The 13,327-nt window shown below is 46.7% G+C and overlaps 1 protein-coding gene across 1 annotated transcript in view; it reads right to left on the bottom strand.

Moving 5' to 3' along the window:
* Window positions 1–12,127, bottom strand: part of LOC311246887 (sodium- and chloride-dependent GABA transporter 3-like) — a gene marked incomplete at both ends in the record, with an annotated part of 58,070 nt that extends 45,943 nt beyond the window's left edge. Inside the window, one exon of the mRNA XM_084337128.1 lies at window positions 11,998–12,127. Coding sequence (XP_084193254.1) covers window positions 11,998–12,127 — 130 coding nt within the window. The remainder of the gene's footprint in view (window positions 1–11,997) is intronic.
* Window positions 12,128–13,327: the final 1,200 nt, after the last annotated feature.

Here is a 13,327-nt window from a genome sequence, read left to right as displayed (position 1 = left end):
AGTGTGTGCGTGTGGATGTGTGTGCTGTGAGTGCATTTGATGGTTGTTGCAGTGGCGGCTGGTCAATAGAAGGCGCTAGAGCGCCCCCCCCCCCCCCCCCCCCCCCCCCCCCCCTCCCCCCCCCCCTGGTAAAGAGAGCAGGCGAAATAGAAAAAAGTTTTATTTTTATTTAAATTTTAGAGCCCTAGAAATAAAAGAAACATGTTTAAAATGAATAATATTTACTCATTTTAAGTGTTTGTGTTTCCAATGCACAATATAACGTTAATATATCACTGTCTGATAGAGATTAGACTACCTGAGGCTGGGCGAGACATATTGCGCACACAGTGGGCGTGCACTGGTTTCATCGCTGTACCATCGCAGCCAATTAAATAGGTCAAGCAAATACAATTCGCCTATCAGTGCGTAACGCACTGTGTGTTGAAATATGATGTAATATGATGAAGCCAGGCGCGTTTTCTAGCGATCTAAGGAAGCAGCCGGTCCTTCCGGTCCGGATATTTTGTAGCTCCTTACGTGACTACGATCTGCAAGCCAGGGGCTTTTGGTAGCTGGATGCAGCTAACGACGGTATGGACTGTTTAAACGTTACTGGAGTTTCTTTTTGAGTGGATTTAAAAGAAGTGGATTATGGCTTGTTCAACAACAACAACAAGCCTTGTTGTGACTAGACAGCTGAATATCTCGCCCCATTCAACTCTTGTGATGGTAAGTCTATGTTTAATAGCTAGCCTTGGCTCGTTTAACAATATGCAAAATATGCTGTACAGCCCTGTACTCATACTGAAGTTATTCTTGGTATATACTACATACTACTAGGTCTGATCTTTTGCAGTTCCTTGTGTAACGATAGATTCCACGTCGCGCTGTGTGTGAGTGAGAGAGAGATAAAGAGAGAGAAAGAGAGATAATAATAATAATAATGGATTGGATTTATATAGCGCTCTTCGTGACACCCCAGTGACCCCAGAGCGCTTACAGAGTCCATTATTCGTTCATACACAGTCATACCGGTGGTGGTAAGCTACAATTGCAGCCAGAGCTGCCCTGAGGCAGACTCACGGAAGCGTGGCGAATAATCAACGCCTACGGCCCCTCCGACCACCACCAACATTCATTCACATGCATACACATTCATACGAGGCAAGTAGGTTAAGTGTCTTGCCAAGACACAACGGCAGTGGGATGGACATGGGCTTGAGCGGGATTCGAACCACCAACCCTTCGATCATTGGACGTCCCGCTCTACCCTGAGCCACGCCGCCCCACAGATAGAGGGGGATACTAATTAATTTCTCTGCGGGGGGCCATAATCACCCGGGACAATATAATGGTAACTTGTTTCAAATGACAAGATATACCTCTGTGATTATTATTGTACGGATCTGAATACGGGCGTGGGAGCATGCACAAATATAGTACAGTGATAATATGCTGCCTGCTCCGAGAGAAAGAGAGAGAGAGAGAGAGAGAGAAGAGAGAGAGAGACGAGAGGAGAGAGAGAGAGAGAGAGAGAGAGAGAGAGTAGAGAGAGAGATAGAGAGAGAGAGAGAGCAGAGAGCGAGAGCGATGAGCGAGAGCGAGAGCCGAGAGCGAGAGAGAGAGAGAGAGAGAGAGATTTGGGCGTGCATGTTTGTGTAGGCGCTATTGGAAACGTGGCTGCATTGACTGTGATCATATATTGATTGATGGCAATGGTGATAGTTGTACTGTACCTATTCGGTACATGTTTGCAAAATGTTTGGTATAGCGCCCCCCCTGGAGAATAATTCACCAGCCGCCACTGGGTTGTTGCATAGTGTTATTGTTCATTGAGCAACCTGATGGCCAGGGGATAGAAGCTTCTTCTGAATCTTTCTGTGCTTGCCATGAGACTCCGGTATCGCTTGCCTGACCGCAGCAGTTCAAAGAGGCAGTTGTTTGGGTGGCTGGAGTATCTGAAAGACTATGCCCAAAGAGAAAGTGACGAGGATGACAGTACACTTACCAGCATAGATTACTGCTACAGAGTAGTGAGTGGTGTACCTCAGACCTTTAAAGAGGCCATGATATCCCCTGAGTCAGGAAAATGGGAGAGAGAGCAATGGATGAGGAGATGAGGTCCCTAGAGGACAATCATACTTTTACTCTAACAAAGTTACCAGAGGGTAGACAGACAGTGTGAGGCAAATGGGTGTACTCAATCAAGGAGGGTATTGAAGGCCACGACAAGTACAAGGCCAGGTTCGTAGCTAAAGGCTACAGTCAGAGGGAAAGAATAGACTACGGTGAGACATTCTCCCCTACAGCCAATCTGACCAGTGTACGGGTAGTGATGCAGAAGGCAGCTGAGGACAGTTTGATTTTACACCAGATGGATGTGAAGCACCTACCTGCACGCACCCATTGATGGGGAGATATATATGGAACAACCTGAAGGTTACGAGAAGAAAGGAGAGAAGCTAGTGTGTAAGCTAGAAAAATCCATTTACGGCCTGAAACAGTCTGGGCGAAATTGGAATGAGATGCTTCATACATGTCTAATTGAAGATCACTTCATACAGAACCCAGTAGACCCCTGTGTTTACACAAAGGAGTCAAAAGAGTCAGGAAAAGTGATAATTGTGATTTGGGTGGATGATTTAATCATCACAGCAGACAACACTAGAAACCTAGAGCAGGTGAAAAGTATGCTCTTCAGCAGATTCAAAATGAAAGACCTGGGTAGGTTAAAACATTTTCTAGGCATGGACTTCGAACAGTCTGCCAGTTGTGTAAAAATATCCCAGAAGAGATATGTGGAAAAGATCCTGAATCGTTTTGACATGCAAGAATGTAGAACCAGGGAAACACCATGTGATCAAAAGCTAGACTACCAAGAGGATGCTCAGAAATTGACAGATGTAAAAATGTACAGAGAAGCTGTAGGTAGCCTCATTTATTTGACAACATGTACTCGCCCTGACCTATGTTTTCTAGTGAGTAAATTATCACAGCATTTTGCTGACCCCACAGAGGAGCACTGGATTACAGCAAAACATGTTTTTCGTTATCTCAAAGGCACGGCAGATAAACAGCTTTGTTTCAGAAAGAGCAGCGAGGGCTTAGGGCCTCAAGCCTATAGTGATGCAGATTGGGCGGCAGATGCCACAGACAGAAGAAGTACCACCGGGTATTGTGTGAGTATGGGTACAGACAGCTCACTGGTTTCATGGAAAACAAAGAAACAGCCCACAGTGGCACTATCAACTTGTGAAGCCTATACCTATGTATATAAGAAAACTGTTGTTTATGAAGACAACCAGCTGGGAACTATTGCACTCGCTAGAAACCCTGTGTGCCGACAGAGATGTAAACATGTGGATATAAAATATCACTTCATTAGATCTGTCATCAGAGAAGAAAGGATGACACTTGTTTACTGTCCTACAGACGACATGGTTGCAGACGCTATGACCAAGCCTGTCTCCAAACTGAAATTGAGAAGATTTTCAGAGGTCATGTTTGGTGTGTAAAATATTGCCTGTTATGTAATATTGATTGCCATGTTCTTTTGATGTTTTGAACTGTATTTTTTTTTCTTGAAAAAGTTGTTTTGGAAAAGTTATACAGTATACAAGTCATTCATAAGTGGGAGTGTTAAGTGTAAGTGTTAATATGATTGTATGTAACTGCACTTTAACTGTTCCACAAGAGGGCGCTATAGGCGTAAGGAGATGCAGCTATTGTAGCTGACGTCAGGTAGAAGGTATAAAAGGGAATGTTCCCTCCCCCTCTATCTATTTCACTCTAACTCTCATGGAGAGTAGGTCTCGTGGTACAAATGTGCATAAGAAAATAAACCACGCCTGTTAAGGCTAAAGAGGACCTTGTCGTCATGAACAGTTATTGTTTGCTCCCCAGGTGACTCTGTCAACAATAATTATTAGTTCAATTACATTCAACGTAATTTTAGTACATTTCTAGACATTTTGAGGGTTACTGGGCAATAACCACCTAGCCGCCTCACCTCCACCATCCTTATACCAGAGATACTATAAGAACTAACCTCCACCATCCTTATAGCAGAGATACTATAAGAACTAACCTCCACCATCCTTATAGCAGATATACTATAAGAACTAACCTCCACCATCCTAATAGCAGATATACTATAAGAACTAACCTCCACCATCCTTATACCAGAGATACTATAAGAACTAACGTCCACCATCCTTATAGCAGCGATACTATAAGAACTAACCTCCACCATCCTTATAGCAGATATACTATAAGAACTAACCTCCACCATCCTTATAGCAGAGATACTATAAGAACTAACCTCCACCATCCTTATAGCAGATATACTATAAAAACCAACCTCCACCATCCTTATAGCAGAGATACTATAAGAACTCACCTCCACCATCCTTATAGCATAGATACTATAAGAACTCACCTCCACCATCCTTACGTTCCACAGGCTTGAGACGCCGAGCGTCAAGCAGGAAACGTTTCACGAGAGGGTGGCTGAACAATGTTCTGCCCCCCACTCTCGACCATACGCCACTTCCCAGCGTAAGCCGCGGTAGTGGACGGAGCGTGCGCATTCCGGATGGCGTTAACCACAGAAGAGTCAAGACTAGGGATGTCCGATATTATCGGCCTACCGATATTATCGGCTGATATTGTCATAAAAATGTGATATCGGAAAATATCGGTATCGGTTTTTCAAAAAAATAAAGAAATATTATTATTATTATTATTCTTTTATTTTTTTTACATTTATTTAACCTTTATTTACCCAGGCAAGCAAGTAAGAACAAATTATTATTTTATTTAATGTCAAAGTATGCATAATGTTGTGTTAATTACACGACAAGAGATATGTAATGTTAATTACCTGAAATTATTCTGTTTTTTGGGGGGGGAAACCCTGCATATATCGGTATCGGTTGATATCGGTATCGGAAATTAAGAGTTGGACAATATCGGTATATCGGTATCGGTAAAAAAGCCAATATCGAGCATCCCTAGTCAAGACGCATCCCCACCAGATTCACTCTTTCAGCAGCCAAGCCTAGAGCCTGCCCCAGAACAGGAGGCAGAACAGAGTTCCGCGTGCCTGAGAGAGGGCCTGCGGTGACCACGGAACAGGCCACGGCGGGGCCACCAAGAGCTGAATCAGGGCCGGGAACCACACAGCTGAGCCCCGGCCCGGCACGACCAGGATCAAAATCCCGCGTTCCTGACGTACCCGCCCCAACAGCTGAGCTATCAGGTGTATGGGGGGGAATGCGTACAGAATCCCGGGCGGCCACGGATACATCGAGAAGGCATCCACCCCCAGACTGACCGAGAACCACAAGGGGCACTGGTGGGACTGTCTGCTCGCAAACAGGTCCACCGTGGCCTCCCCGAATCGGTCCCAGACCTGTCTGACTATGTCTGGACGTAGTCCCCACTCGTCAGGGTGAGGACCGCCCCGCGACGTACCAGTAAGAAGCATTTTGTATGAAAGTATTCTGTACTTCTGTATGACAACTATTAAAGAAACTTGAAACATCACATCTGCACCCACATTCTCCCTGCCGGGGATGTGGAGAGCCCTCAGGCTGCGCAGATTGAGAAACAACCATAGCCAGAGCTCGACCGCCGCCCGGTGCAGACGGGGGGAGCGTACTCCTCCCTGTCTGTCGATATACGACGCTGACGTAGTGTAGTCTGTCCTGATCAAAACATGTTTGCCCACCACAAGGTGGCCGAGCCGTTTGAGGACCAGAAGGATTGCCTTCAATTCCAATACATTGAAATGTAGTGCAGACCGGGCAGCATGGTCCTGCCAGCTGCCCCCTACTGCGTTGGCCCGACACGTCCCCCCCATCCCGTGAGGGAGGCGTTGGTGAAGACAGTGACGTGTGACAGCCTGCTGCCCATGGGGACCCCGCTGGTGAGGGCCCCAGGCCCTCCCCAGAGGGCGAGGTCCCCCAGTACTGACATGGGAACCTTCCACTTGTCTCTCACCGGGACTATTTCCATACTGGAAAACCACCTCTGTATCCTCCTCATGAAGAGGAGGCCAAGAGGGACCACAGAGTGAGCAGATGACATCATACCAAGCAGGCGCATCACGGACAGCGCCGTAACCGTCCTAGGACGGAACCTCCCGAGCGCGCAGAAAACCTCCACTCGCCGCCGCTCTGAGAGGGATGCCCATATAGACCTTGAGCTTAGAAATAAGCCCAAGTACTCCACCCGTTGACTGGGAAGAGGAGTACTCTACTTCCAGTCTACAGCAAAACCCAGCCTGGTGAGGAATTCCACCATCTGCCTGGTATGAGACCTGGCGATCTTCTCTGACCGGCCGAGGACCAGAACGTCGTCCAGGGTAGAATAAAATTCGTATCCCCCGACGACGCAGAGACCCCAGCGCGGTCTCCACGCACTTGGTGAAGATGCGAGGAGCCAGAGAGTAGCCGAACGGCAGCCTCTGGTACTCGTACGCTAAGCCCTGAAAAGGAAGCGTAGGTATGTCCTAGGAGGGAAGATCGGGATGCGAATACGCATCCTACAGGTCTATGGAGGTGAACCAGTCCCCCACCTGACAGCGCTTAACAGGTGGGTGACGGTCCAGTATGGGTCTGACACCCCCCCCCCCCGATTTCTCGGGCACCAGAGAATATCGGGAGGAAACGCCGCTCATCGCGTCCTCCCATGGGACCACGACGACGGCCTGCTTCGCTGCCAGAGAACGAATCTCCTCGGCGAGGGCTGTCACTGCCGCGGACTCTGATAATAGAGTCTGTACCAAACCCAAAAACGGAGGGTGGGGGTGTGTAAACTGTAACACAAGCGCCGCCCTCAGTGTTCTCTCCATCCACACCGACATATGGCTACCACTGCAGCCATACGTGGTAAAATTGCAAAGCGCCCCCGCCGCCAACTGCCACTGGTCCGCTAGGAATCGTAGATAGGCGGCCCGGTCCCTCCCGCTGTGCGTTGTCAACCCTGGTCTCGCCAACCGCGCAAGCAGGGTGTCTCGTGGAGCCGGGATATTGCACCCTGACTCTACCAACGAGGCAATCACACCCAAGGGGGGGACCCCGACAGAAGGGGCGGTCTGATACGGGGGGAGCGACCATCACCCCTGGTGACATAGGCTCCCCCGCTGAGCATCTTCCCAGCTTAGCTTGCTGAGGACAGCCTGCTCTGCAGCTGGACATGCATGGTGTGTGGTCCTCACACTGTAGGGTGGGTCTCTACACACCGTAGCTCTGTAGTGATATTACTACCACCCAAATTACATGTGCCTGCTCACCACCGCGGGATCGGAAGTCCAGACGGGGGAGGCACTAACGTAATACCCGACCTGGCGAGGGCGGGGCTGGGGGGAACCCACCCTGCACCCTCCTGAGCCTAGAGTTCCCCCTCTGACAAAGATTTTTAGATACAGGGAACCCTGCTCCGTCTACAGATACAACACCAGGCTCACCAAACACAGACGCAGGACGTGTGGTGTGGGAGCCGCTTGTCAGCACAGCATTCTCATAGACAGACCCAGGCCTAGCTAGCAACTGGGTGTCAGCCCCTGTCTCCATGAGAAGCGAAATGTGGGGCCACTTGCTCTTCACTGGAAGAACGCGGCCCGCAGCCAAAGGGAACAAATCAGAGCCCTGTGTCCCGTAGTGTAGCGGGGGGGGAGTAACCGGTGAGCGTGCTAGACACAGCTAGATGGCAACGGTTTTTTAGGGCATGCCCATCTAATATAGCCGATCCCTCGGGCCGCCGAGGCTGTCGGCCTTGTGATCACCTGTTTTCTTTGTGTCCAGGGTATCTCAGGCGGGGGAAACATGGCCGCTGGCCGGGGGCCTCGCCGCAGCCACTGGCGAGGCCGTGCTCTCACCTCTGGCTGCGCGGTGTAGGGCAGCGTGGGGCCCAGGTCAAATACCGCCCGCGCCTCCGTGGACAGACCAAGGTCCACCCGCGGAGAGGGGAGGCCTGAGGAGGAGACCTCTCCCCTCCTCAAGGGGAGATTGCTCCAACCAAAGATGCCTGTGAACAACCGTTGACAGCATCCTAGCGCTCCCTGCGGTTATAGCTTGCGGCTAGGTCAAAAGCTGAATAACCTCAAAACCTTGCGCGATGGTTTTGACGTCGACTGGCCCTAAGGCCCCACCACTCGACACCATTTTTGACAGAAAAGCAGCCAATTGAGCAATGTTGCCAGTCGCTGCTAAATTCTGTACCGCGGCGGTATAGGCTTCATCAGCCCACCAGCCACCTGCCGAGCCGACTCGCCTCATGGCGTCGGCCGGGCGGGGCACCGTTCCACCATGTCAGGGCAAAGGACTGATGCCACCTGCTTCACTAAGCACGGAACACCAGTGGTGGCTGCAGACCAAAGTCTACTACTAGTGAAGCACTGCTCCACTAGTATTCATGTAACAACCTCCACTGCGGTGTGCACCCGTGAAGAGATAAATGAATGAATGAACGAAAACTCTATTAACATATTGCAGAATGGGCTAGCCCAATACACACAATTGTTAAGGGGATGCAGACCAGAGAAAACGTTAGTCCTGTCCACATCAGGGACCCCCATTTTCAATTCATAGATTCACAAAAAGCACACCTGCCCTGAGCCTCAGCCCATCCACCCATGTAAAGGGTAAATAAGCCCCCGTTAAACCCCCAACATTAGACACTGATTGACCGTCAGCATGAATGGTTAAGAGGAGGGAAGACAGTAAAGACAGCCCTCGGCGGGGTACATGGGAACGGCGCCCCAACATTGTAGCATTAGCATTAGCTGCGCACTAGGATACTTGGAAAAACATCCAAAAGAGAGTCATGTTTTCCCAAATATCCCGCCCCCTGCACCAATACATCACTCGGTCGTCTCACGACACAACGAGCAGTATTAGCCATGCCAGTACCAATGCCTGATAGCGCAGGCCCTACCTGTGCACGACTTAGCTCGACTGCTAACCATCGCGCAACGTCCCTCGGCCCGGTGTCACGAGACGAGGAAACCCATGACAGGACCGCTGCGCTGTTAGGATGTGCTGAGAAGGTTCCGGGGGCTGGTGAACTTCTGGCGAATACCCAACATTGTGTAATTTCTCCCTACGTTTTGTGGTAACATTGACTGTGAATTTCATAACTAATATGTGTGAATATTAGAAAGTCATAAATGCAAAAGGAGGTGTACCTTTCAAAAGCAGAATGGATCTTCAGGGCTCAGCCAAAGGTGATATTATTGGTGTTACAAGAGACAGACATTCCAAACCCCCCCACTCAAGCAATGACTAATCTAGAGAACAAACAACACCTTCTCGAGTTGACTGTATGTAAATGTAGGAGCAGAGACAGCTGGTCTGAACACAGGGCAGACCAGCTTAGACTTGTTAAGAGCAGAATGTATTTACAGGATGTTAGTCATGGAAACTAATTCACAAACAAGTTATTCTTTATCACTGTTTAGTATCAAAATGTATACAAAAGAGTAAAAACTGTGATAATACTGGAAGAGAGAAATTCATAATACACTAGAAACTTGGTAAAATGTTTAAGTGGAATACCCCCCTGGACTGAGGAGACCTGAGCAGCAAAGGAGGGGGTCATCAAAAGCACCCTCCTCTGTTTACTGAAGGAAGACACCGACAAGGAGATCGAGGAGGGGGGGGGGGGGGCAGCCAGCCCCCACACAGGAAAACAGGGGGGGCGGACCTCCCTCCCAGAAGAATCAACCGGATTGGACCAAAACGTACTACTAGACTGTTATGATTGGGGGAAAATGATAGTATTTAAGAGCGAACACAGTGTTAATTCAGGAGCCCAGACAACCCAGACAGTCTGCGGCTACCGCTCCCATCCAGAGAATGCTGTCGGCTGATTTTCATGTGAGTAAGCTGGATGGAGGAGTCACTGTTTGTGATATATAGATTTAGATGCTTATCCTAAAAACCAGGCTTACTCATGTGTAAAGTGCTTACAGTAGATTCTCTATTTTCATTGATGTTAACAATGACTGTTGTATGTACATGTAGGGGTTTGATGTGCAAACCTTATTGATCCTTTGTACAGAAACATGTTGATGTGCTCTGAATAATCCTTGTATGAAAAAGCAACCTTCTAATTCACTCTGAGCCCCGAGGCAAATAAATACTGAGTTTGAACCATAGTTCCTCTTTTTGCCTGGCCTGACCTTCTTTCCTCCTTCCAGATAACAACCTCATTGTACTGTAAAATAACCTTAGATATTGATTAAGAATATACCACAGTTTCATAACAACCAGTTCACGAAGTGCACTGCTACTTCCGCGTTTGGAAACGAAATGAGGAAGGGTGAGGCGTGACCACTTCCGGCGTCATATAGGGACGCATGGGGGTGGCGGGGTCACATGCAAGTGGGTGCATTTGTTTTTGTTTCGCGTGCACGCTAGGTGCGAGGAGATAAGAGGTTATCTCAGTAGCAGAGTGAGACGCGAGGCCAGTTGAAATGTAACCATTAAGACAATTATATAGGTCTAAGTTCACTTGGACCTTCAGCAGAGAAAGTGTCCATATGAAAAGAACAGTCTATTCTTGTTTCTGACCTGATATTACGTCAACATTTTAGTTAGCTATAGATAGGTATCCAGATGGCGTCTCTTGCAGGGGGAACAAATCTAGGAGAACCAAGGTTGTGTTGAACTTTAGGCACCAGAAAAGGAGATAAGCCAGGGAGAGAGAGACTCTATAACTATATTCAAGGAAAAATATCCAAGTCAGTAGCAATCTTGTATAAATGTAAGGATATATTAAACTATAAAGCTGTGCACATAATTTACTGCTCACTTATACTTCCTTACATATCTTACTGTGTCGAAGTATGGGGGTCGACATTTAAAAAGACTGTAAATCCGATAATCTTACTGCAAAAGCGGGCCATTCGGAGCCTTCATAAGGCTGGTTACTATGACCACACAAATCCACTGTTTATAAAGTCACATGTTATGAAATTTAATGATTTGGTTTATTATAAAATTATGCAAATAATGTACAGAGCTAAAGCAAAGTTACTCCCGGACGGTGTGCAAAGTTTTTTTTTCAATACATGAAAGAAAATATGATTTGAAAGACATTTGCAAATTTACTGTTCCAAAAGCTAAGAAAGGGATTAGGTGTATTTCTATTGTTGGGGTTAACTTGTGGAACAATGCTGATATACATTTAAGAATGAGTAATTTGCTTCTGGTTTATAAGAAAATGGTTTGTATAGCTATTTTTGAAGATTACAAATGTGAATAATATTTTTTTTCTTTTTCTTTTTTTTTTAGAATACTGTTACTGTCTTAATTAAGAATATAGGACATATATAATACATATATAAGCATTATGCTTCAGTCTGTACCTTTTCAGTCACTGCCTGAATAAAATATTGTTAAATGATTGTGCATATTGTATTGTGTGATGACTGAATAAAACTACTACTACTACTACTACTACTACTACTACTACTACTACTACTACTACTACTACTACTACTACTACTACTACTACTACTACTACTACTACTACTACTACTACTACTACTACTACTACTCTTGTTCTCTTTGGTATTTCACCTTGGAGGAGAGAGGGCTTCTTTGGTAGCCATTTCCGGTATTCAGATGGAGGAGAGAGTATGCACTTCGGGATTCAACTCAGAGTTGAGAGTATCCACTGCTCAGCGTAATGATATTGTAACTGTTTATGCCAATAAACCTGTGTTATAAAGAGAATACCGGGAGCCTGTGTGTTGTATTATTATAGCGAGGAGAGATTTAATTCAAGTGACTTTACTTCAACATCCAACAACACAACGTAGAGTCTAGGATAGGATAAGTAACATTAATTAAAAGTCAACCAAATCTAACAAGAGGTATCATAAGAACTTACCTCCGCCGTTCTCATAACTGAGATACTATAAGAACTGACCTCCACTGTTCTTATAGCAGAGATACTATAAGAACTCACCTCCATCATTATAGCTGAGATACTATAAGAACTCACCTCCACCGTTCTTATAGCAGAGGTAGGGGAATCTCCACACGTTGCCCAGGCCCACAACGTTGCCTGCCATGGCCAGAACGTACTCCCGTTTATTTCTCCACTGGTCTCGCTTCTTTGCAACTTTCTCCATTTCCTCTTTCTCTCACTCAGATCAATGCAGTTCAATACTACAATACTAATGTACTGCAGTCAGTCAGTCAATCAATCAATCAATACTACGGTTCAACATCAGTCAGCTGCCTTCTCATCTCTCTCTTCTTCTTAGTCAGGGTGTTGTGTTGAGGCTATGTGAGCATGTTGTGGGAGGGAAGGAGGGTGGTTGGGTGGGGTGGGGCAGGGAGGGGTGGGGGAAACGCTAAAGGGCTGACTAAGGAAATAAAACAAGTCTGATTTTCCTTGAAAGACAGGATTAATATTCAAATATTATCCCTACACTGTATGTGTGTGTGATTGTGTGTTTTCAGAGAGAGGGAGCTGCCATGAGGGGATCAGGAACTCACTTATGGTAGTAACATAACATTAGAAAAAGAAATGTGAAGACCACACACTTCTCTCTCTCTTGTTAAAAATATTTATTGGACTATTGTGATTAGTATCACCAACATGTTTCGGCCTTTGCCTTCATTAGGGTGTAAACTCAAGACTGTTCAAGCAGCACAGATAAGGTTCACAGACACCTGTCTGCAATCAACCTTCAGCAGTTCTCTAATCAGGAGCCACAGAAGATATTGTTAGCCTTGCCTAACCAGTGCACAAGTGTTTAAATACAGGAGGAATTACGGCACAGGACATGAATATAAAGTTGATCCTCATTTACTCTGGATGTTGCAAGAGGTAACAGATTGGATATACAGCAGCTGTGTTGATGCCCTGACTCCAGCATAGACCAGGAGCTTTCCACACCAGAGCCAGCGAGCATTCAGAACACAAGGAAGGTAGTAGGTACAAGCAACACGAGAGCCAGCGAGCATTCAGAACACAAGGAAGGTAGTAGGTACAAGCAACACGAGAGCCAGAGAGCATTCAGAACACAAGGAAGGTACAATGTACAAGTAACACCAGAGCCAGAGAGCGTTCAGAACACAATGAAGGTCAAATGTACAAGTAACACCAGAGCCAGCGAGCGATCAGAACACAATGAAGGTAAAAAAATGTCCACAACATCCAAAAAGGCTCTCATTGGAGACCAGGGAACTGGCTGTGGATCTGGCGAGGAGGAGGAGTACACCTGTGATTGATTGATTGATTGATTGATTGATTGATTGATTGATTGATTGATTGATTGATTGATTGATTGAAAACTTTATTAACAGATTGCAGAATGGGTACA

The sequence above is a fragment of the Notolepis coatsorum genome (assembly GCF_963971535.1).
Source record: "Notolepis coatsorum genome assembly, chromosome: 20".
In the NCBI taxonomy this organism is placed as follows: Eukaryota; Metazoa; Chordata; class Actinopteri; order Aulopiformes; family Paralepididae; genus Notolepis; species Notolepis coatsorum.
The sequence above is the reverse complement of the archived record's forward strand: the minus strand, read 5'-3'. Positions and strand labels throughout refer to the sequence as shown.